The sequence below is a fragment of the Monopterus albus genome, unplaced genomic scaffold (genome assembly GCF_001952655.1).
Source record: "Monopterus albus unplaced genomic scaffold, M_albus_1.0 scaffold350.1, whole genome shotgun sequence".
Taxonomy (NCBI): Eukaryota; Metazoa; Chordata; class Actinopteri; order Synbranchiformes; family Synbranchidae; genus Monopterus; species Monopterus albus.
Window position 1 is genome coordinate 260,855 of NW_018128230.1, and position 23,614 is coordinate 284,468.

Below are 23,614 nucleotides of genomic sequence, written 5' to 3' on the forward strand. Positions count from 1 at the left end.
ATGACCGGAAGTGATGCAGCTTGGCTTTCATAATAAGAGCATTTAAAATTGACATTTTATTAAAATGTTTCGTATGGGTTGAAATAAATAAGCTGTTGTTCCCCAATAAGTGCACACACAAAAACAAGTTAGACAATTAGACAAGTTTAAGTTTAAAAAATTTGGTTTTATTCACCGTTCACTGTTTGACTTGACTCTCTCATGATTACATAACCTACCAGTTCATGGTTTATTATGTTTGGTCAGATCAGTGTTTGTTATTCAGTCGACCGTGTGCAGGCCTACAGCTCTTCTATAGACTTGAATTTTTCTCTTGTGAAGAACGTTTCAAAACAAGGCGTTACAACAGTGATTATGTTGTGAAAACCATGACAGGAAGTCGCTCTGTGTAGCCCGGACAGCTTCACCTCGGAGCAGCTCGGGTCGGCTCGGCTCTGCTCGGTTTGTGTTCCTCCCACCCTCCCAGAACAGAGATGAAAACCAGATCCCGCGGCGTCTGGGAGCTTCGGCGTCGGACAGACTGGACGGAGAAGACCGGGGACCAGAGCGGAGCGGAACCACGGAGTCGGAAAGAGAGCAGACCGGGACACCGGCGCAGTTTTCCAGAGGTTTCAGGCTTTGAGCCTCCGGATAGACACCGAGAGGTTCGCTGCAGCAGAGGCTGGTTGGGGTGCACTCCTGGCAGTTGCAGCTCCAACTACGTCCCGCTGATCTGACTGCTACGGCTGGTGAATCAGACATGTACCAGGTCCAGGTGAGTATTTACCTGTGTCACGTCACCAGCCACGAACCACACATCTTCGGGTCACTTGTCACTTTAACAGCGAATTATTTAATCCGTGTTTTGGGAAGGAGAAAAGCTAATTTTCATGAAAAGGTAGATTAATCTGGGAGGCACCTCGTCGAAGAAAATATCTTTTTAAATGTGTTGATTTTCTTATATAAACATGCTACTAAATTACCAGAACTACTGAGATTGAATTTATAGACGTCTACGTCTAAAACAGAAGAAAAGTTTCAGGCCACTTGAAATTCACTTGGTATATTATGGTTTTTATTATATTTCTTTCACATGCTGTTTATCTACTTTATATTTCACGGTATGTTTTGGCATTCATTGTGGACAGCAAAGTAAGAACTTCATTTTACAGGGAAACATGACAATAAACACTTTGACCTATTGTCATTAATCCACTTATCACTGCAGCAGTAGATCTGAATGATTTAACTAAAATCATCTAATGGTCCTGCAGTTTTACTTTGGGTGGCTTGGATAGTTTTTACTAGTTTATAACCTCTATATTTTTTTATAATTTATTTAATGTCAGGTAGGGTTGCAGTCTAAGATGTGTATATATATTTTTATTTTCAGTTAATTTGACAATAGTTTTCTCAGTTGATGGACTGTGTGGTCCATAAAATGTCCACAACAGTGTCCCAGGCTGAATGGTGCCCGCTTCATAATCACAGAAGACCAAGAACACCAGCGAATAGTCACATTGGTCAAACTGGAACTAGTTCCTGGCTGATTCCGTTTCTTTCACTTATTGGTTAACGGACCACTAGGCTGCTTTCAGCTGTAGAGCTTCATGCACGTTACATGCCTTGAATGTCTTGATAAACTGTTGATGGAAAACAGCAATGACAACTTTAGGTTCAGGACTTCTTGTGTTGCCCCTGACACCATTTGCCACATTGCTTTTCATAGATAGTGTGTCCAAGGGCTGTCAGTAAACCAAATCAAAATAATGACTTAGTTCATAAAATGTCACAGAAGACCAAGGACACCAGCAAATAGTCACATCTGAGAAGCAGCCAGAGACTTTTTGGTATAATTATAAACCAAAGGTTTACTGAGTTATTGTTAAGCTAAAGGTTCAGGGATAGAGACAGATGGCGACGTCAGTCTGACCAGCAGAGAGATAAACAAGTGAGTAAAGCAGTAAAGCAAGGCTGGATAGTCTGTGCAGGTGTGGACCAGGCAGTGAGTTTTCACTGACCCTCAGTTAAACGAGCTGCGGGTTCTGTTGTTGCTGCCGCAGTAAAACAGATTCACAGCCCGCAGCTCCTGTCACGCAGTCTGCTGCTGCCTCATTGTTTCCAGACGAGCTCAGCTCCACGTTACTTCTGTCTGCTCCCGCAGAGCCTCATCTCTGAAGGGGGCAAAGACAGACTCGGGACGAACTGTCCACCCAGTAGAAACTGTAGCCCAGGCTCAGAAAACGGCTTTAAACAGAGGTCACTGACAGACACCAGCAGTTAGACTGATCCTGGCTCCCAGAGGATTTTTATTTTAGACCAGCTGAATGACAGAGAGATGATCAGCAGCTCTTCCTGGTCGCATTGAGCAGCTGCGACAAAGTGAAAACACAAACTGTCCCCTGGTCAGAAATGACTTGATGTGTCAGGGACTGTTTGAGATAACAGACCTCGGTATCTTCTGTTTGCTGTTGGACCCAAAACCGTCAGCTAACTGATTTACTGATCACCAGGAAAGGAATCTGCAGCTATTTGATCAACCGATTAAAAATGCAGAAGGTCTTGAAAACACCGGAATGTTCTTTTAAAGGCTGTTGATCGTTAGGGTTAGAGTGAGGCTGCTGTGGGAACCAGAGTTCCCGGTCTGGTCCAACAGACGTTACATCTGCCGTCAACGTCAGTTGATTAATTAAGATGCTCGTGCAGGTGCTTGGTGGGTGTTCAGGTAACCAGCAAGTCTTGTTTATTCTCGTCTGTGGACACAACACATTCCTGTGTGAAGAGGCACAGCTCCTGCCTTTGTTGGTTGTGAGGCAGAGGGGGCTGGGATTAACCCGCTGACTTCAGCCAGGACAACCTGTGCAGGGGAAGCATTGGGATGAAGTGGAAGCTTTTTGCTCTCATTCACAAGCTACAGTACATGTAGAAGCTCTGCAGAGAAGCCCGTCTGTGTTTGGGCCCCGCTCAGGTTCACGCTCTGCTCATTTAGTCCAGAGACAACAGAATCTGTATGACTGGATGTTTGAAGAGAAGTCAGAGTGGATGCCGCTGCCGCGACGCCGCGCTTTGATCTGCTGCAGCACAGTGCAGATGAAACAGAGATAGTGAGGCGCAGTCAGACAGAGCAGTCTCTGATGTGATGGCGTCCTGCACAGCTGAAGCACAGGCTGCACATCTGGTTTTCATGTTTCAGTACGACTATACAAAACTATACAGTAGCTTATAGTAGTACACAGTACTACTATAGAAAACACTTCAGAGCCAAAGCGTCAGAAGAGACAACTGAACACAAGGGACAGGTGCCAGGACAAAGGGATGTTTTTATAATCCGGTGTTTATTGCACTGACATGTTCTCAAGTCCAGTGAAGAATAAGTTGCATTTACAAGAAACATGATGAATTCTTCATAAAATATCCAGAAGTCTCAGCTGAAGCAGAATTTAACCAAACCTGCCACTTGTCACTGACCCCTGTCAGAGGCCAAAGGTCAAAGATTCAGGTGTATCTGCTTTCAGTTTTTAATCCTAAATGTTTCTCAGACTGTGTGGCCCTGAGTTGGATCGTGACCTCTGACCTCTTGCGTGAGTGTGTTCGATGTGAGCTTCAGTGTTGCAGTGAAGTTGGCCTGAGGCGCTGGCTCGTCTCAGATCAGCTGAGTGCGTCTGTCATCAGTGAAGCTGCGTGTTACAGTAGGACTGAGCAGTAACTCGGAGCCACCTGACGTCCTCATCAGGTGCTTACCTCCTGCTCAAATGCTGAGTCTGACTCAGGCTCATGTGAGGTCACAGATTGTTTTCTATTCTCAGCTGAGACTGATTAGTCCTAACACTTAGGAGGGTTTCAGAGTAGTGTGGCACTCAGCAGGGGAAGGGGCACGTCTGGCCTTGGTGGTGGTATGAATGTGAGGGGTGGAAGGATTGAGCAGCTGGATGCATCAGAGAGCAGCTTCCTGTGGAGGTAGTGAAGTGACCTATGTGTAGCGCACGTCATCTGAAGTCAGGGACTCACTGGAGGACGTGCTGACTGTAGCAGACGCAGTGCACGCACCTGCAGAGGAGATGGTGCAAGGTTGCTCCAGCACGACCGAGACCCCAAGCTCCGGCCCACAGTCAGACATTCAGTGTTCCTGTTCATCCCAGAGCTGGTGCACGTGCCTGTGGTCGGGCCTCCCAGTCCGGCGTGGAGGAACCATCTCTTTATGCAGCTGCCTCTGTGCACCGAGGTGCTGTCACCATACCTGAGCGTGTGTGCACAGGCCTGTACAGTTAATTATCTGTGTGAGTGTCTGAGCTCTGAGCCAGGAACCAGCTGGAGGGAGACGTCCAGCTGAGATTAGTTGCACGTCCTCACACTCCACGCCACTCGATGCTGTTACATAATAGACCAGTTAAAGTTTGATGAGGTGTTCTGGCCTGCAGCTCAGAGTCGCTGCAGGAGACACGGTCTATCATGTTTGTCCATAGCTCGTTCTACCTCTGGTCCCGTCCTGGGATGGCCTGATGAGGCTCTGATGCGCAGGCTGAGTCCAGGGTCACACCCAGACCTCTGCGTCATGTGGGACCCCTCTGGTTTTCACTCCATTAAACAGAGCACTGTGCAGTTGATGATGTTGCTGTTGGTGCAGGAGATGCGCTTTCATCGTCACAAGGTCATAAATCCATTGGAATGACTCCACATAGGCCCCAGTTACACCGTGGCCCACTCCATGTGCCTCACACTGGTTAGAACAGTGTGCAGATACTGAGTGTGAGTGGATCAGACAGATTGTAACCAAGATGCACCAAAACCCAGAACGCAGCCTTGCAGTGTCCTCGCCCTCTGGTGTACTGGCTCAGCTGACAGTGAATGTTCAGAACGAAGCCCGTGGGGTCACAGAGGAGCTAAAGAGTCGATCTCAGAGACTGTGAATGATAAAGGTGTTTGTCTTTAATCAGGACATTGGAACAAGTTGGAGCTGGAGCCAGAACGGACCATTGCCCCTGCGCAGTGTCAGCCACGGGCTGTTTGCTGGTGGCTGTGTCCTCTGCAGGCTCCCGTAGCTGACCTGTGCTGTAACTACAGCGTGGCTGACTGAGGCACCAGGAGCCACAGGGGAAACGCGCTCATACAAGATGAATTAGCAGTGGAGCTGCTGGATCATTGGAGGATATAAATATCTGAAGTCTCAGGGCTCAGACAGTCCTCTGCCGCCCTTGGCACAGTTTCCCCAGCAGCTCTTCACATCTGCGTCAGATTTATCAGTATTTACTGCTCACACCTGAAGTGTCATATACGTAGAGTGTCGGATCTGCATATATGTGCAGGTACTGGGTTTTAGACGCTGGTCAACCTGTCACAGCTGAACGTTTTAGTGATGTTTCAGTTGTTGTGTTCTGCTCTGGAGACGACTGATGGTTTAGAAAATAGTTTGCAGCCGAGTTTGTTGGTGAGCTTTAGAAATCTGAAAACCACATCTCTCACTGTGACGACAGTATTTCCAAAATATGAGCTAATTATTTAACCTGGTCAGTCTGGGGCCCCCTGTACACATGGGCCCCTGGCTGCAGCGTGGCTGTGAGGGTGCTCACCGAGGACCTACTGCTGCAGGAGCAGTAGTCACAGTAGAAGCAGTGGCAGTGTGAATGGCAGTCGTAGTCCAGTGCACGTGAGGATGCGGACTGTGGATCTGCAGCATGAGCAGCAGTATAACAGCGGTGGAAGCTGAGGGCCTGCGGATGTGCTGCAGCAGCACTGAGCTCAGCTCTGCTGGGACTCTGGCTGATGGTTAGCTCAGCACAACAGCAGCTTATTTTTAGTGCAACAGCTTCTAGACACACACACACACACACACACACACACACACACACACACACACACACCACAGCCGGATGGGCGACACTGTGACAGAGTGAGGAGATGGAGAGAGGGAGCACTAGGAAAAGCAGGGAGACAACGATGTATCAGTTTCCAGCTGTGATCATCAGACACAGCTGATGCAGCCGAGTCTGAAAATAACCACGTCACAGCCGCTTTGTTTTGCTGGTAGTCTGGGACACGGTAGAAACACAGTAGAAACAGATTCCAGCCCTGAGTAGAGTAAGCCCACCCACAGCCAGCACCACTGACTGGCTGTTACAACACAGAGTGCAGATCAGTTTCCTTTTATTTGTACAGCGCTCGTTCACAACCACAGCCATCTCAGGGCACTTTGCACAGTCAGGTCCAGACCTCATCTTAGACAGACACCCAGCAAACCCCCCTTGAGCAGCACTTGGTGACAGCGGGGAGGAAAAAGTCTCTTTACGGGAGAAACCTCCACCAGACCCCGGCTCTTGGTGGGCGGCCTTCTGCCTCGACAGGTTGGGGCGAGTGGACAGAAGAGAGGAGTTGTGTCCAGGTTGGACCGGATCGCTTCCCGGTTAACGAGGGAGACGTAGCAACCTGTTTGCTGTTACTGATCACTTCAGTCCGTCTGGACTAATAAAGCTGATAGTCAGTGACCAGACAGCTGCAGGGTGACATCACCTCAGCTGTCCAATCAGAGAGTTGCCTGTGTCACGCCTACAGCTCAAGTCTGTGACGTGTGGTCACATAACTGTTCATGTAACTGGTGTGGAGACAGTCTTCTCCTGGTTAAGCCTGGTATCCCAGGCTGTCCCATGTCGGAGCTGCTCACGCCTTTTTTGTATTGCTGGCACTTCCCACCACGTCCGGGCCGTGTGCTCTGTACACAGGTGAAATATCTGGCTGAGGATAAGAGGACATAGCAGTCCTGTTGGTGTGAGGATTTGCTGAGTATTAACTCGGCTTTGGGGCAGCACAGCTGGAGCGTCTCAGCTGCTGTCCCACAACGCACCGTCTCTGCTCAGTGTGTGGTGTAACGTGTCCTGCTGCTGAGCACTCGCCGCCTCACAGGGAACACACACACTGTGTGCGTGTGCTGATGGATATGTTTGTCTGGTTCAAACACGTCACAGGTTTGAAACCTCAGACCAACACTTAGCTCTAAAACACACTAAATCTGACCACGTTTAAGGGGTTTCTAAAATAACAGGCTGAAAGTGTGTGCATGTGCTTTAGTCCAAACTGAAGTGTGCCAGCAGCAGTAGGCACATGTTTACTTGGTTCATCTGCGTCTCTCATTAATGGTTTACAATCCACAGTTCAGTTGTGATGTTAAGTGCTGGGATGGATTTCAGTCTGTGGCCTGCTGCTGCAGCCACGTGCTGCCTCGCTGCTCAGCTTGTAGCCTTCATTTGCCTTGCGGTTTTCTCAGTTGTCTCCTCAGAAGGACGTTAGAAGTTTTTCATCAGGAGATCCAGACTTCATTACCTCCAAAGCAGAGAAAGAAACAGAGAAAATGAAATAAACATGTCTAAATAAACAAAGTTGTTCTGTAACGTGTGAGCTGCGTCTGAACGAACTGTCGATCTGTTGTAGGCGAAAGGGGACAGGGTCGCTGCCATTCTGCTGAAGGAGCTTCCTGGTAAAAAGGTGTCGAACGAAGGAAACCCCTGCGTCGCCATGACAACCAAGGTTGGCATCACGACCACGTTGTTTGTGTCGCTCTGCTCAGACTCTCTCTTTTTGTTTGCTAGACGCTTCAGACATGCAGCTTCAGGGTTCCGCTCTGCTCAGGCTTCATTAATGTAACGGTCAGATTACAGTGTTCACCTTCCTCCACCAGTTTGAAAGCAGAGATCTGGTGGGAACAGCTTCACACTCCAGTACATCAGCACGAGTCACAGACTGATCGGTGACGGCGAGTGCACGCTGCTAGGAAACGCACACCCAGTGCTTTAGAAATAAAAAGTAGGATCTATGACCCGTCACCAATGATAAAGGTACTTAGTGTCAGTTGATCAAAATATTTAATCGCACGATTGTCCACAGTTAACTCACAATTAATCAGACTTTTTAAAATCTGTTCTAAACAGTGGTGGAAAATAACTAAGTACATTTACTCAAGTACTGTACTTAAGTACAAATTTGAAGTATCTGTATTTTCCTTTTCTGTTACTTCATACTTTGACTTCTACATTTTACAGACAAATATTGTACTTTTTACTGCACTACACTTAGTTTATAACTTTAGTTACTAGTTACTTTTCATAACCAGATTAATACAAAAAATACATTGTAATTATGATCTATGGTGGAACATTCACAAGCTGTACTTCAAATTAAATGCATATGAAGTAGTTAAAACTAGCCCCTCTTCACCAGCTGCAGCATTAAATGTGACGTACACAATAATGCATTATAACACAATAATATCATAAACTGGAAGGTAAAGTGTGCCATTCTGCATAATGAGTACTTTTACTTTTAGTACTTTAAGTATATTTTAATGCTAATACTTTTTTTTTTCCAAGTAACATTTTGAATGCAGGACTTTTACTTATAACAGAATAATTTTACACTGTTGTGTTGCTACTTTTACTGAAGTAAAGGATCTGAGTGTTTCTTCCACCACTGGTTCCAGATGCACCTCAAAGGGGCCCCGAGGTCCCTGGGAGTACTGAGAGAAGTCCAGTGGTCTCCGGTGAGCTGACTGTGTTCGTCTGTCCCAGCGTCTCCTCCACTTTAGCTTCTCATTTTCATACAAGTTGTGTATCTTGGTTACAGCAGTGGCTCTCGAGGACAGTTCATATGCGCCGTCTTTGGATGTGATGTGAATTATTTCAAGCAGACCCTCGTCCTCCATAGTTTTAAATTGGCCTGCGAGCTGTAGCCACCGGTTTAGCTGTCGCGGTTGATCACTTGTTGCTTGTAGAGTTGTCCAGGCATCTCCGCTGCAAACTAACCACATGGTCTGCCTTTGGCTCTGCATCAGCTGTGTGCTTGGCCAGCGAGTGGTGTTTGAGACTTGATGTACTCCGGTGGTAACTCGGTTCACAAACGGTAAACGTAAACATCTCCAGTCTTGCTGACAGAACCAGCCGGCAGGGCTTTGAAGCTGAGCTCACCATTCAAAAGACCCTTTTCTTTGTCCATTTCTGCTGCTGCTTCACTTCCTGACTTCCTAAACTACGGGGCTCCGAGGGTCATATTCACAGAAAGTCACCCTATGTTTTTGTTGACGTTACTGAAGTACAAATAGTTTTTGTGTATTGTCACGGTGACAGTTTCATCGCCTGTGCTCATGGTCTCACAACATCAGTCTCTGACTCTGGCCTCTGGTCTCCAGCTGGTCGGGGAGCAGCAGGAGAGTCGACCCCTACTGAGTCCCTCCATCGATGACTTCCTGTCGGAGTGCCGGAGCGACGCCCCCTCCACCCGTCCCCTCGCCTCCAGCACAGCAGCTACACTCCGCTAATTCCAATGCTGCTCCCCTCCCCCTCTATCTTTCCCTCTGTCCTCTCAGCTGCTGTGGTTTTATTACCAGAATGTCGTTTTTCGGAAGGGCAGGACGGTAGAAATTGTCCTCGTCATGTCCGGCTCTGTCTTTACACTGAATATTTCTGAGGGTGTTTGTTGAGGGACGAGCTGAGGTGCAGCTGATGAGGTTTGTCTTCCTGTCTGAGTTACAGCCCTGACGGCGCCTGCTCAGTCTGAGCAGCACGGCCCAGGCTGCACCGTTTCCTCACACCGGGTGGACTCGGACCAAACTGTGTTTGGATCCTACTGACACTTTGTTGTGACGTCTTGACAACTGCATGGGACACCAGTGAGGTGTCAGACTTTGCTCCCAGCTCTCACTACATCCTGACCACGGCCAGCTGCCCGTCTGGCTAATGTGTTACTACTCTAAGTGGCAGAGCTGAGAAAGGGACTTGTCACATACTGAGGTTTCTGTGTACTTTCAGAAAGCATTGCACATTTAGTGTGCGTCCTGTGGTTTGAAGGTACAGATCTAGAACCAGGTCCAGATCCTGTGCTGCATCTCGTTTCCTGTCCCCTGCTGTTCGCTGTTCACAGTTTCGTGTGGAGCCACTGAGATAAACCAGCACGATGTGGAGTTAAAACTCGGCGGTGGCAGCTCCCGCCCCCCCCCGCTGCCACTTCTGCATCCATCCCCCTTTCCTCTTCTAACTTTTTTGCATCTCGTTTCCTGTCCCCTGCTGTTCGCTGTTCACAGTTTCGTGTGGAGCCACTGAGATAAACCAGCACGATGTGGAGTTAAAACTCGGCGGTGGCAGCTCCCGCCCCTCCCTGCTGCCACTTCTGCATCCATCCCCCTGTCCTCTTCTAACTTTTTCACTTCCTGTGCCTTCTCTGACCTCGTCTCTTCTCTGTTTCCTCCTAAATCTTTGCTCTCCTGCCTCCGACTCTGTCCTTGGCTGTCCTCCCCTCCTCCCCCTCTGTGCCCATCTGTCAGCCCCCACTCAGCAGGCACACCAGCCTTTAACACCTCTGACCTCCTCTGTCCTCCTGTCGACTCCGACCTCCTCTTCACATTCATTAGAAACTCACTGTGCTCCGTTTGTTTATTTCTCTGTCATAAATATGGACTGAAGCTCAGGCAGCAGCTGAAGCTTCACCTGCTCCGGGACAAAGTGGGATCAGGTTTCCTGTTTTATGGTGACACCAGAGGTCACACCGATAGGTTACTGGGTATCAGAATGAGCATGTCACCACGTGCTTTACAGCTTATTGATTATACTGCTCTAATGCAGACATCAGTGGGAATGGCAGGTCATCTGATGCCTTGGATAAAATTCATTTAATATAATTTACACATGTGCAGTGAAAGGCTTAGACTTGAGATCATAAAGTAAAAATGACCCAGGTAATGGAGTAAACGGAGAATGTAAAGACACGTAGAGCCAGTAACTGGCTCTTTTCCATAACAGCGGTGCGTGGCCCAGTCACTAGAAAGTCCCAGTAAAATTTGAGCAAAAAATAAGATGTAATGTTAACTTTCATCACAGCTGTAAATAACTGGACGAGAAGCCGCCGCCGCCGCCACTGCCTGCAGGTTTTCTACAGCTGTCATACAAAGATTTGCTGGCACCTGAGCTTAATGAGTCCAGGTATTCTGAGGACTGGAACTGCTGTCAGGAAACACTGAGCACAGACACACCCAGCTGTCACCGTGTTTCTGTGACCGTCATCGGATAGTAACCCTCTGTGCTCCCGCCCTGCAGTCCTGTCCACAGCTGTGGACCTGGTGGACCTCAGCGAGCCGGGGCGGAGCGGCAGCAATGAGGGCCGCAGGAGGAGGAGCCCTCTGAGGAAGAAGGGCAGCTCGAGGAGCCCTCGACACCGAGCAAGGCCTGAGGAGACGGAGCTGATCCAGGTGGAGGCGGAGCAGCTGCCTGCCAGTCCCAGAACACCTGAGCGGATCTCACTGGACTCAGGTAACACAGACCACTGGTCACTGCAGCCGCCGACGGGCGGTGACTGTGGAAGCAGGACGTTGCAGTCACAGACATGGACCCAGGACCGGACCACAGTCTCTGCTCCTCCTCCCACTGGTGCTCATTTAGTTAAAAGCTGGGAGTTAAAACCAGTCGATCCCAACACTAATCGCAGCTTTTAGTCTGATGAGTTTTGCTTCCTGTTTCACACTCGAGCTGTTTGATCAGAGTTCATGTCTTTGGTTTAGTGAGACTTTGCTTAGAGGATGAGGCTTTAACAACCATAAAACAACCTGACATGAACTCAGAACTTATGAACGTTTGTCATTAAATAAAAGCACAGGCTGATTCCAGCTCCACTCTTATTTTGGTAGTTCTGTCCGTCATTTCTGTCAGTAATGAAACCACTGATGGGATGTGAAGGAACCACAAGGTCAAACAAACGTATCTGGGGCGAACCCTAATGTGAACAGTAAAGTTCCTCCCTATCACAGTTCGCAGCATCATGCTTTAGCCTCAGGTTTTTCAGCTGAGTTTGTTTTCACTTTCCGTTTAGGCAGAAGGTGTAAGTTTGGTTTTAACATGGGTAGAGTGGAGCACAGGCAGGCTATGGTTAGGTTACTGTAAACAGACAAGCTAAGATATGCACAACAATGCACCAAGAACTTAGTTTCTAATTTCAACACAGAGTGCAGCAGCGGGAGGCTAAGGGCAGTCCACCAGCGGCGTGAGCCCTGATGTACGCCGCCTGCAGACCCAGCCAGGCCTCTGCTAGAAACAGCCTTTGTGTTTATGTCCCTGCGTTAGAAGCAAAACTGTTCATATCTCTGTGTTCTGGGGCTGTTCCAGAAAGGAGGTTAAGGGAAAACCCGGAGCTTGAGGTGAAATGAGGGACCACGGTCAGTTACCGTGGTAACTTACTCGGAGCTTATTACAATTTTCAGAAGAGAATAAGAATCTTGATTAGAGCGTAGCCCGATAGTTTGTTACCCAAGACCTGACTTTACTGAGGTGCTCACTTTTATAATCATCAGTGTAAAGACAGCGAGCTCACGTTTAAACACCAGCAGCCCATTAGACGGCGAGGATTCACCCTCAGCTCAGAGTAAAATGTCCGCAGGCTGTTTGTGACTGAGTGCACATGAAGATGGCCTGATCCCCTGCACTGACACACCCACTGTACATCACTGTGGTCACTGTACCTAGTAATAAATGAAAGAAACCCCAGTGAAGCTTTGCTGATCTGTGAAGAGTTATCGGTTCAGGTCGCACTGTGAACGTTCTCCCTCTGGAGGGCAGACTAATGTTTCTGACTGTAGTACAAAGACCTGAACACTAGAAACCTGGTGTGGTTTATGAATAATGAACAGCTTTTCCATCTGCACACCACAGGCTCATTCTTATGGGGCCAGCCTGAGGCTACAGTCTCAGGTCTGTAAACAGACTTTCTCCTGTCTGTCTGATTCCATCTCCTGCTGCCAGCAGCAGCTTGTCCACATCAGCTTAACAAATGAATGGAACGGTAGGACTTCTGCACTTTACGTCCATTACTGGACCTTCACTTATTGAACGTCTCTGCAGCTCTGGCTGTTTCACTGCTGCTGTTTGTAAAGATAAACGTCACATGATGTGTAGCTCCACTGGATTAAAATGGCAGCTCTGGCCTTTGTTTACCCGTTACCATGGTTAATCACTGTGTCGGAGCTCCATTGATGATGGCTTTCAAGATCACCTCAGACTTGGTTCAACTACCTGTGATCAGCTGCTCTGGACCTGAAAACTCGGTCTCCCCTTTCAGGGTCGGTCGACTCAGAGGTCAGTTTGGTGTTTGTTGAACCGGCTGTCTGGAACGCCCCCGATCAGCTCCTGTTATGTTTGCTGTCCCGTCACAAACGCGACTCTTTTACTCTAGTTGGCAGCATGTGTAAGTGTTGAGCTGAGAACAGTTGTCGTCAGTATTGAAGATGTGTGTTCAGGATGTTGTGTCTCTGATCAGGTGAGAGGCATCATGTCCCGCTCACAGTCAGTCTGTCATCTCCTCTGGATAAATGGGAAGAGCTGAACCTGGACGTGGAGGACAGGGGACGCAGGGGCCCTAACCCTAACCCTAACCGGAGGGACGAGAAGAGATGCACCTCCCACCACTCCTCCAGTGAGCTGCTCTGGTAAATATCCAGTCTGCTTCATCACTTTAAACCAGGATCAGCAGTGACCAGCTTCTCTGCTGTGGTGCAAACAAGCAGGAAGGGAGAAATTGCCCCTCCAGCTCTGAGAGGGATGATGACGGAGAGTCACCAGACGACTCCTGATCGTGAAGTGTCCCCAGAGTCTGTGCATGTAGCTCCGCTGCTGTTCAGACTGTGGCTGTAATGAATGCTAACTTTGTATTTTGTTCCTTCAGGTCTGCAGAGTTTAAAACAGACCCATTGAGAAAGAACTCACTGTTCACCATGCACAGCTTCAACGACCTCGACTTCATATCGTCAGCACAGGTCAGCTGCCGCCTCGCTCTACATTACTGCTGACTGTACTCACACTGTAGTACTGCTGCCTGCCTAAGTACCTGGAAACCTCATTTGTTGCTATAGTGACAGACAGTGATACACAAACAGCCAAAACTGAAGCTAAACATAGTGTAAACAGCGTGTAGTTCAGGGAGCCTGGGATAACGGACCACTCCCTCTGTTGCACAGCGGTGGTTAGTTGGGCATCTGTTGGTTTGTCCTGGCTGTCACACTGGCAGCTGCTGGCTGACCTGTCTGTCTGTCTGTGTGTGTGTGTGTGTGTGTGTGTGTGTGTGTGTGTGTGTGTGTTTAGGTCTCTGGCGCGTCCAGACTGCGCAGGCGCACTCGGTCCCTGTTGGCCAGAAAGGAGTCTCTGGAGGACGAGTTTGTCAGAGCAAAGGCTGCTGTCGAGGGGCGCGCGCGCGCGCGCACACACACACACACACACACACACACACACACACACACACACACACACACAGATGAACTGTCCTCATTATTCTCCTTTTCCAAAAAATGCTCACTATCCAAAAACATCCTCACTTTGCACCAAAGTTCTACATCCAGTGTTTGTCCCTGTCTAGCTTTAACTCCACTACACTTTTCACAGCAAGTCCGAGCTCCTAGTTTCAGGAAATGTCTCTGCTTTTCTAAAGTCCGCATCCTCCAGAAAACGTTCTTGTCTTCAAAACGTGTCATCTCCTTTTCCTGGTCTTCATGTGATCTGATGACAGTAAGGAAACCAGAATCCCGTCGCCTGCCCTTTAAAACTGCAGCGGCTTGATGTGTTAAGTGTCAGATATCAGCTGATCTTCAGAAACTGATACCATCAATATGCTGCTGCTCAGGTTTCTGACTGTACTTCCTGCCATCTGCTCAGAGAATTGGGTGATTCAGCAGACGCTCAGACTGCACTGTGCTTAGATCAGCCTCCAGCTGACTTCTTCACTTCATATCTGGTCTGTCCTACAGCTCTGCAGTTTGATTTTGTCTGTATTTTATTTAAATGATATATGTAAAAGAACATGGGGTGAATGTGCAGAAAGACTCCAGGAGTTACTGAAGCCGCTTCCTGTCTGGAAACCATTTGATATAAACATGACAGAGCCAGGCTAGCTCTGAGGAGAAGAGGGTTTACCTAAATATTAATCTGATCCTTTAGTGGTTCTGTTCAGTAACAACACTGATCTTTGTTTTTCGGGACAGTTCTGTTGAGTTTGACTGTGGACGATGTGGTGGTTTGGTTCCAAGTGGTTCATCTTAGGAGGCTGGATGATGGTGCAGTCTGCAGTAGCTGAGAGCTCGGTGATTAAAGTGCAGGTGTTCTCTGTCAGATGTTTAATCTGATGCTCTCATGTTGATGACTTTAGTCCTTTTAGCTCAGTGAACCGATCACCGCGTCTCTTCTGATGAAAAGCTCTTCCTCATCACCGCAGACAGTTTCTGAATTTAGCTGCAGGTGTTTTAATCCTCAGAGATACACAGAGATCAGCACGGTCAACATTCACACACCAGGCCTGACACATCTGCAGTGTCTGACTTTGTCAAGGTTTGATTTGCCCGACAGAGAACTGGATCGGAGTGAAGGTAACTGGACTTTACAGCTGCAGCGATTAGTCAGTGGGCAGAAAATTACAGACCGACAGGGAATTTGACCCTTTAATTGAGCAAAAATAAACATTCAATGCCTTCAACTTAAAGGTGCCATGTGTAAGATCTGGAAGTGTTTCTTAGCAGAAACGGCGTCAGTATGCATAATTATATCTTTGTTAATGTGTAATCACCAGAAAATAAGAATGGTTGCATTTTCTTTAGCTTAGATGAGGCTGTTACTTCGACATGTGGACTGCAGGCACCAAGATTCGAACCGTCAACTTTCCGGTTGCGAGACAGCTGCTCTGCCCACCACACCACTGTCGCCCCCTCAACACAAGAAAAAGGAAGACTGGGTGAATCCCCATCATGAAACAAGCAAAGCCAAAAAGAAATGGAATGTTTTAAGGTCAACTGCGGTGAAGTGAGCCGTCGATTGCACATCTTAATGTGTGTGTATTAAGTCGTCTGCGCCCAAGGCAGCCGTGCTTGTTTTCCGAGTGTGCAGTTTGTCTTACATTTACAGTAATCGCTGTGAAATGGCTGAAGGCTGTTGAACACGATGAATGAGAGCTTTGCTGAATGCTGCAATCTGCAACCTCACCACCAGATGTCAATGGACCTCACATACTGCACCTTTAAATATGAGTATTTGATGCTCCCTTGACCTAACTTTACAGTTAGGCTGTTTGGCCTTTGGGCTTTAGGTCGGACACTCAAAGATGTCAACTGGAACCCTGTAAATTTCTGATTCATAGCTGTTTCAAACGTCAAACAGCTGATCAAAATAATTGGCATGTAAAAATACTTGTTAGCTGCAGTCTTGTTGAGTGTTTACATTTTAAAATTCATATTAAGGCCTTTAATGCTGCTTCACTAACCACAGTGTATCCCCTGCAGTACTTTTCCATACGTTGATGCTCAGACTGGCTGTGTCTGCTGCTTTGTTTCCTGTCTGAAGCCAACTGGCTCTGACAGCCGCTGGTCCAACAGACACAACAGGAGACACTTAGGAACAGGAGCTGAGAGCCGGGGAGTTTAGAGGCGGCAACAGACTCCGACATGGAGTCTTGATCCAGGCTTCATCCTACAGCTGCTCAGCTCCTGCAGTGACAGGGAAGTTCATGTGTGTCACATTCACTTTGTGATGTATATGGAACTCTCCTGCTTCCAGCACCACAACCAAACCAAACAGCTGTCCCAGAACATATCTGCTTTGCTGGTGAGAGTCAAAGCTGCAGGAAGCCCATGGCCATAGAAGCTGAAGGCAAGGCAGCTTCATGTCTACAGCACATCATGCACAGAGGCAGGTCAAAAGGCTTTATGCAGGAAAAGGAGAGAAGCTGACTATGTCAACCCAGGACTGTAAAAACCAGGTTGACTCGAACGGGTTTGAAAAGATGTGTGGGCTGTTGTTACAGTCGGACACGGACTTCTGGGACAAGTTGTTTTTTGTTGAGTTGGAATCAGCTCTGGGATGACATTTGCTTCTTGCTCCTGTGTTGCAGTCGGACACAGAGTTCTGGGACAAGATGCAGGCAGAGTGGGAGGAACTGGCTCGGACGAACTGGCTGGAGGACTCAGAGGCTCCGCAGCCGATCCCGCCCTGCTTCTCACCTGTGGAGAAGGTGAGCGTGTCCCCACGACCACAGGGAGTTATTAATGCTGATGACAGATTATTAATGAGAAGGATGCTGGCCAGCATTAATCTGCCGCTTTAATCCCCTGGCCCGAGCTCAGCGCCAAGCGCCTCCATCAGTAATTCTGCAGTAACCCCCGCTCCGCTCTGTCAACACGCCATCAAACACCTGCTCACACATGTTGACCAGATCCAGATCAGCACCACGCTGTCACATAACCGAGTTACTGATCCTTGTTTCCCTCTGGTAATGATCCGGTGACTCCCGCAGGTGACCTGGTGTCTGTCTCCTTCAGGGTTACCACTTCCATCCCAACAACCCGTACAGAGACTGGCCCAGCACCTTCGCTCAGGGTCGGGAGAAAGCCCGAGAAGGAGACCTGAACACCGCCGTGCTGCTGCTGGAGGCCGCCATCCTACAGGACCCGCAGGACTCTGAGGTGAGACCAGACTGAACCTGCTTCTGCTCAAGCATCTTGTCCAGGGTCTGGTTTAGCTTTCTGACAAGACTGTAATGAATGGCTTTATGTGATAGTTCACAATGAGTGTATCCGAAATTGCCCGTTATGTAGAAGGCCAAGATGTGTGTGTAGTATTTCCGGATTCTAGTATGGTCAAATATGTATGCGAGTAGTACCTGGATGACATACACAACACTACGGTGGCAGGGCAGACTCAGAGCTGTTAGCATGTTCATCCTGGGACTCTTATTATGCCACTTTATTAAGTTGTGATAGTTTTTCAAGCAAGGAAATAATCATCTAGTGTTTGAGTATGTGGTCAGTCCAAATAAATCCAACTTAGAAATTAGCTCCAGTGTTTTTGTGATGACCAGCTAACCTGCCAGCTAGCTAGCTGCAACTGAATCTTTACTGATTCATGGTTAAACCATAAGAAGTTTACAGTTTTACATCTGAATCAGTTTACTGATGGAGTTTGGTCCAGATGTGCTACAGATGTTCTCCACAAGAGTCTGCTGGAGACCTCACATCTGCACTGGAGACAGCCACCCAGATATTATCACCTCTTACTGGCCTATAAAGAATTACTAAACTAGGTGTTGACCATTAATGAGCCTCAGCTTGTTTAAAAGCTGTTTTATGAGACAGTCTCACGTGTGAACATTCTCTGGTTTCACTTACAGTGCCTTGCGAAAGTATTCGGCCCCCTTGAACTTTGCGACCTTTTGCCACATTTCAGGCTTCAAACATAAAGATATAAAACTGTAATTTTTTGTGAAGAATCAACAACAAGTGGGACACAATCATGAAGTGGAACGAAATTTATTGGATATGTCAAACTTTTTTAACAAATAAAAAACTGAAAAATTGGGCGTGAAAAATTATTCAGCCCCTTTACTTTCAGTGCAGCAAACTCTCTCCAGAAGTTCAGTGAGGATCTCTGAATGATCCAATGTTGACCTAAATGACAAAGGATGATAAATAGAATCCACCTGTGTGGAATCAAGTCTCCGTATAAATGCACCTGCACTGTGATAGTCTCAGAGGTCCGTTTAAAGCGCAGAGAGCATCATGAAGAACAAGGAACACACCAGGCAGGTCCGAGATACTGTTGTGGAGAAGTTTAAAGCCGGATTTGGATACAAAAAGATTTCCCAAGCTTTAAACATCCCAAGGAGCACTGTGCAAGTGATAATATTGAAATGGAAGGAGTATCAGACCACTGCAAATCTACCAAGACCTGGCCGTCCCTCTAAACTTTCAGCTCATACAAGGAGAAGACTGATCAGAGATGCAGCCAAGAGGCCCATGATCACTCTGGATGAACTGCAGAGATCTACAGCTGAGGTGGGAGACTCTGTCCATAGGACAACAATCAGTCGTATACTGCACAAATCTGGCCTTTATGGAAGAGTGGCAAGAAGAAAGCCATTTCTTAAAGATATCCATAAAAAGTGTCGTTTAAAGTTTGCCACAAGCCACCTGGGAGACGCACCAAACATGTGGAAGAAGGTGCTCTGGTCAGATGAAACCAAAATCGAACTTTTTGGCAACAATGCAAAACGTTATGTTTGGCGTAAAAGCAACACAGCTCATCACCTTGAACACACCATCCCCACTGTCAAACATGGTGGTGGCAGCATCATGGTTTGGGCCTGCTTTTCTTCAGCAGGGGCAGGGAAGATGGTTAAAATTGATGGGAAGATGGATGGAGCCAAATACAGGACCATTTTGGAAGGAAACCTGATGGAGTCTGCAGAAGACCTGAGACTGGGATGGAGATTTGTCTTCCAACAAGACAATGATCCAAAACATAAAGCAAAATCTACAATGGAATGGTTCACAAATAAACATATCCAGGTGTTAGAATGGCCAAGTCAAAGTCCAGACCTGAATCCAATCGAGAATCTGTGGGAAGAACTGAAAACTGCTGTTCACAAACGCTCTCTATCCAACCTCACTGAGCTCGAGCTGTTTTGCAAGGCGGAATGGGCAAAAATTTCAGTCTCTTGATGTGCAAAACTGATAGAGACATACCCCAAGTGACTTACAGCTGTAATCGCAGCAAAAGGTGGCGCTACAAAGTATTAACTTAAGGGGGCTGAATAATTTTGCACGCCCAATTTTTCAGTTTTTTATTTGTTAGAAAAGTTTGAAATATCCAATAAATTTCGTTCCACTTCATGATTGTGTCCCACTTGTTGTTGATTCTTCACAAAAAATTACAGTTTTATATCTTTATGTTTGAAGCCTGAAATGTGGCAAAAGGTCGCAAAGGTCAAGGGGGCCGAATACTTTCGCAAGGCACTGTAGAGTTTGGGAAACGGACGTCTTCCGGTTTGCAAGCAGACAGCTAATGATGCCATGGTGTTGCTTCAGACTGACTGAGGCAGCAGCCATGTGTTTGAAACCAACTCTTCTTTGTGTGTTTTCAGGCCTGGCAAGTTCTGGGGATGACTCAGGCTGAAAATGAGAATGAGCCGGCCGCCATCGTATCCCTGCAGAGGTCAGTTGTCCCGCTGTGTCCACACTGGGGTTCATCTGTATCAACAGAAGAGGCTGTGTAACTGTAGTCACCAGCAGGTTAATTCACTGATGTAAGACGACATGTAGCATTTTACTCGTTAGGGCACAGGAGTGAGTTCACCTGTAAAACTGAACAACTGTACGCACACTTCATCATCCTGATGTCCTGAGCTCAAGTCTCACCTGTCTCATCTGCTGCAGGTGTCTGGAGCTCCACCACAACAACCTGCCGGCCCTCATGGCGCTCGCAGTCAGCTTCACCAACAGCGGCATGCAGTGGGAGGCGTGTGACGCCCTGCACTGCTGGATCAGCCACAACCCCCGATACCAGCACCTGGTCCTGGACCACAGGAGTCCACTACAGGGCTCCCCGGCCACGCCACGCAGGGGTCCCTACACCTGCACACCGGCCAGGTACAAATATGAGGGGTCCTGTAGGTTACAGTGCGGTTGAAATACTACAGCACCCATGAGCCTCAGCTGCTGTTGCTATGGCGATGATTCTGCCAGAGTTGTCATACTTTACATTTCTTCAGACAGTAAAACCTCTAACTTTCCTCAGCACAGTCTGAAGCTCTGACTGGATGACACTAAAAGCAAGGCATTCTGGGACTTGTAGTTAATGTCTAAAGTTGAAGTGGACTGTGTGTGTTTGAAAAAAGGACAGTTCAGCAGATGGACACATTGACTGTGGCACAGCTCAGCATCTCTCGTGTGTGTTGCAGGTCGGAACTGCAGGAAGTGCTGCTGCTCTACCAGGAGGCGGCTCTGCTGAATCTAGACTGTGTGGATCCAGACCTGCAGACTGGACTCGGGGTCCTCTTCAATCTCAGCTCCGACTTCAACAAAGCAGTGGAGGCTTTTACTGCAGCACTCTCCGTCACACCACAGGTGACAGCCAGGTTACTGTAGGCAGAGAGACAGTCAGCACAGAAGCACACCGAAGGAAAAGCAACCAGAGGATCTTATCCCGTAACATTGCCAGGGTCGGAGCGCTGCAGAGCTCCTTGGGACTTTCAGACGAGCCCTGCGGCTCTCCAGCCCTGGCTCATGAGATCCTCCAGTTTTTATTTCCTTTGGTGAATGCAGTGTGCTTCCTGAAATCGGAGACTAATGGTCTGAAAGAGTGAGGGTTACTGTGTCCACACCAAAAGTGTGTTAATCTGTTTGTCAGTCCAGCTGTCTACACTGTATCAGCTCCCACATCACTCATGTTCTGTGTGTGTAAAGTGTGAGTGACAGGCGGCAGCTGGATTGACTAACATAGTAGTGTATCAGTGGCATGAGAAGCACGTTGCTGTAGACACAGTGTAAGAGATAGAGAGAGTAACTGAAACAGAGTTGGAGAAGGTGTCAGTTCAGTGTGGTCACCTGGCTGCAGATGGATCATGTCCTGACAGCAAGTTCAACACTAACTTCCTGTCCCCCTGGGTCCAGGACTACCTGCTGTGGAACCGTCTTGGAGCCACGTTGGCCAATGGAAACCGCAGCGCGGAGGCAGTGGAGGCATACACCAAAGCTCTGGAGCTGCAGCCTGGGTTCATCCGCTCCAGATACAACCTGGGCATCAGCTACATCAACCTGGGAGCTCACAGGTAACACAGAACCCCGTCTCTCCTGCGCCCCACACAGACATGAGACACAGCTAACACCTGAGGAAATAACAGGTGGTAACTTTCACTGACACCAGCTTTACCTGCCTTAGTCACACTGAAGCTTCCCAAGCCTCAGACCAACTCTGCACTGCATCCTGTGGAAGCAGATCCCCACCATAACACCAGAGGGTGCACTAACCACATTTCGAGCGCTACTCAGTTTGCAGCTCAGCATTTGAGAGTGCACAGGATTGGTAAGAGCAGAGGAGGATTCTTGCTGCTTCTGTCCTCCCTCACTCTCAAAACTGTTTCTGCGCTCTCAAATGCTGAGTTGCAAACTGAGTAGCACTTGAAGTGTGGTTAGTGCACCCTCACAGATTTTGGTCAGCATTTACTTCCATAGCATGGTGCCATTTCCTACAGTGTGGTCGTGGTCTGGGTCTGAGCCTCAGGCTGGAGAGCAGGAACCAGCATCGGTCTTCACAGGGCACATCAGTGTTAAGAGATCCTAAACTTCTCCTGTGAATTAGAAAAGAATATTACAGAGTCCAGTTAGGTCTGACATCATCCCTACAGCAGATCTTATCTTAATGGTCTGAACTGGTCCTGGTCCTGCAGGGAGGCAGTCACCAACTTCCTGACGGCTTTGAACCAGCAGAGGCGGAGTCAGCACTGCAGCCACCAACAGATGTCAGCCAACATCTGGACAGCCCTGCGTGTCGCCATCTCCATGATGGACCGGCCCGAGCTCTTCCAGGCCGCCACCGTCGGGGACCTGGACCTGCTGACGAGGGCCTTTGATGTGGACGACGTCTGATGGTTTACTTGAAAGCTGTGTCCCCATGGCGCTGGATGAGGGACAGTTTGGTTTGACACCAAAGAACCAGTGTAACGGCACAGCCCTTTATCTTCCTGTGAGAGGTGTCCAAAAACACTTCAGACACACAGACACGAGACTGTTGGACAGGACTTTTATGGCACCCGTGAGCACCTCCGGCAGTGATGTCACAGTGTCGACGCGCCTGGCGTACACTGAATCATCCAGCCTTGGCCACTCTCCTCTGACCAGACAGAAACAGTGTGGCAAGTTCCAGTTTGGGCCCCAGATTAAAAACCAGAGATACAGCTGGACAAACACCTTGAACATGTTAATGATGATGTAGATGCTTCAGTTTTTCTCAGAACACAAACATCATGACAAGGCTGCAACTAACAGTCACTTTTGTTATTGATTAATCTTCTGATTATTTTCTCAATAATTTGGTGGAAGTTGTCTCGTTTAGTCTGATGCACAGTCCTAATGCCGCCGCCGTTACCTAGCACAGTATGAAACCAGAGGATGTGGCTAAGTGTCCTCCAGTTTCATACTGTGCTAAGGTGTCTTCATGGTCTCCTCAAAAACCCTGTGAGTGATCAATCAATTAACACAGTAGCTGCAGATGATCATAACCCACCAATCATGACATTGTACTGTAAAACAGTCACTGAGTGTCGGTACTGACCAGTACGTCCTATAACAGCATCAACAACGAGCTCACACTTTGGTGATGATGAAGGGGAGGAGGACGTTCTGACTGCCGACTCCACAGATTCAAGCTGCTTCTGATCCGCAGACTCCCGGCCCAGTTAAACCTTTAAAGCCATAGAACGTCGCCACAGACGACCACAGACCTGAACTCTCCTAGTGTCTGGCTCAAAACTCACCTGTTAGTCTACCTGCAGGTGTGACCTGCTGCTCTTCGATTGGCTGACTGAGCGTAGCTGCTCTCAGGTGAACAGCGACTGATGCTGCTGTGTTGATTTCAGTCTCTCATTGTGTGCGTCTTCTCACCTGCTTCCTGTTGCTCAGGTGAATCCTCTGGTCCAGAGCTGCTGCAGGTTCTCTGCTCCTGCTCAAACATTTAGTCAAACAAAGAGAAACAGCACCATGTATTCACTCAGCATGACATTTAACCTTATTATCACACCTTTGGACCAATGTGTAACGTGTTCCTTTAACATCGAGTTCACATATATATGACTCGGTGAGGATCTG

General features: G+C 48.0%; 1 protein-coding gene across 5 annotated transcripts; it reads left to right on the forward strand.

The window, feature by feature from the left end:
- The first annotated feature begins 196 nt into the window (after positions 1-196).
- pex5lb (peroxisomal biogenesis factor 5-like b) lies at positions 197-23,098 on the forward strand. 5 transcript variants are annotated; one of them, XM_020625236.1, is made up of 15 exons: positions 197-754; positions 7,399-7,494; positions 8,444-8,503; positions 9,149-9,263; positions 11,049-11,261; positions 13,258-13,426; positions 13,663-13,753; positions 14,079-14,177; positions 16,867-16,986; positions 17,294-17,437; positions 19,894-19,964; positions 20,186-20,398; positions 20,710-20,875; positions 21,422-21,579; positions 22,198-23,098. In XM_020625236.1, exons 1-15 carry the CDS (start codon positions 740-742, stop codon positions 22,394-22,396), a joined length of 1,929 nt encoding a protein of 642 aa, XP_020480892.1. In that variant the 5' UTR covers positions 197-739; the 3' UTR covers positions 22,397-23,098. The 5 variants fall into 5 exon arrangements, with proteins under 5 accessions (XP_020480892.1, XP_020480891.1, XP_020480895.1 ...); XM_020625235.1 differs by having other exon boundaries at positions 9,149-9,259; positions 11,045-11,261; XM_020625239.1 differs by lacking the exon at positions 11,049-11,261 and having other exon boundaries at positions 199-754; positions 9,149-9,260; positions 13,255-13,426.
- The last annotated feature ends 516 nt before the right edge of the window (positions 23,099-23,614 follow it).

What these genes read in the sequence shown, in the direction of transcription:
- pex5lb (XM_020625236.1), top strand. An exon ending in CCTCGCCTCCAGCACAGCAG is followed by an intron (nt 9,264 to 11,048) that starts CTACACTCCGCT and finishes CCCGCCCTGCAG; the next exon opens with TCCTGTCCACAGCTGTGGAC. An exon ending in GCTTCTCACCTGTGGAGAAG is followed by an intron (nt 16,987 to 17,293) that starts GTGAGCGTGTCC and finishes TGTCTCCTTCAG; the next exon opens with GGTTACCACTTCCATCCCAA.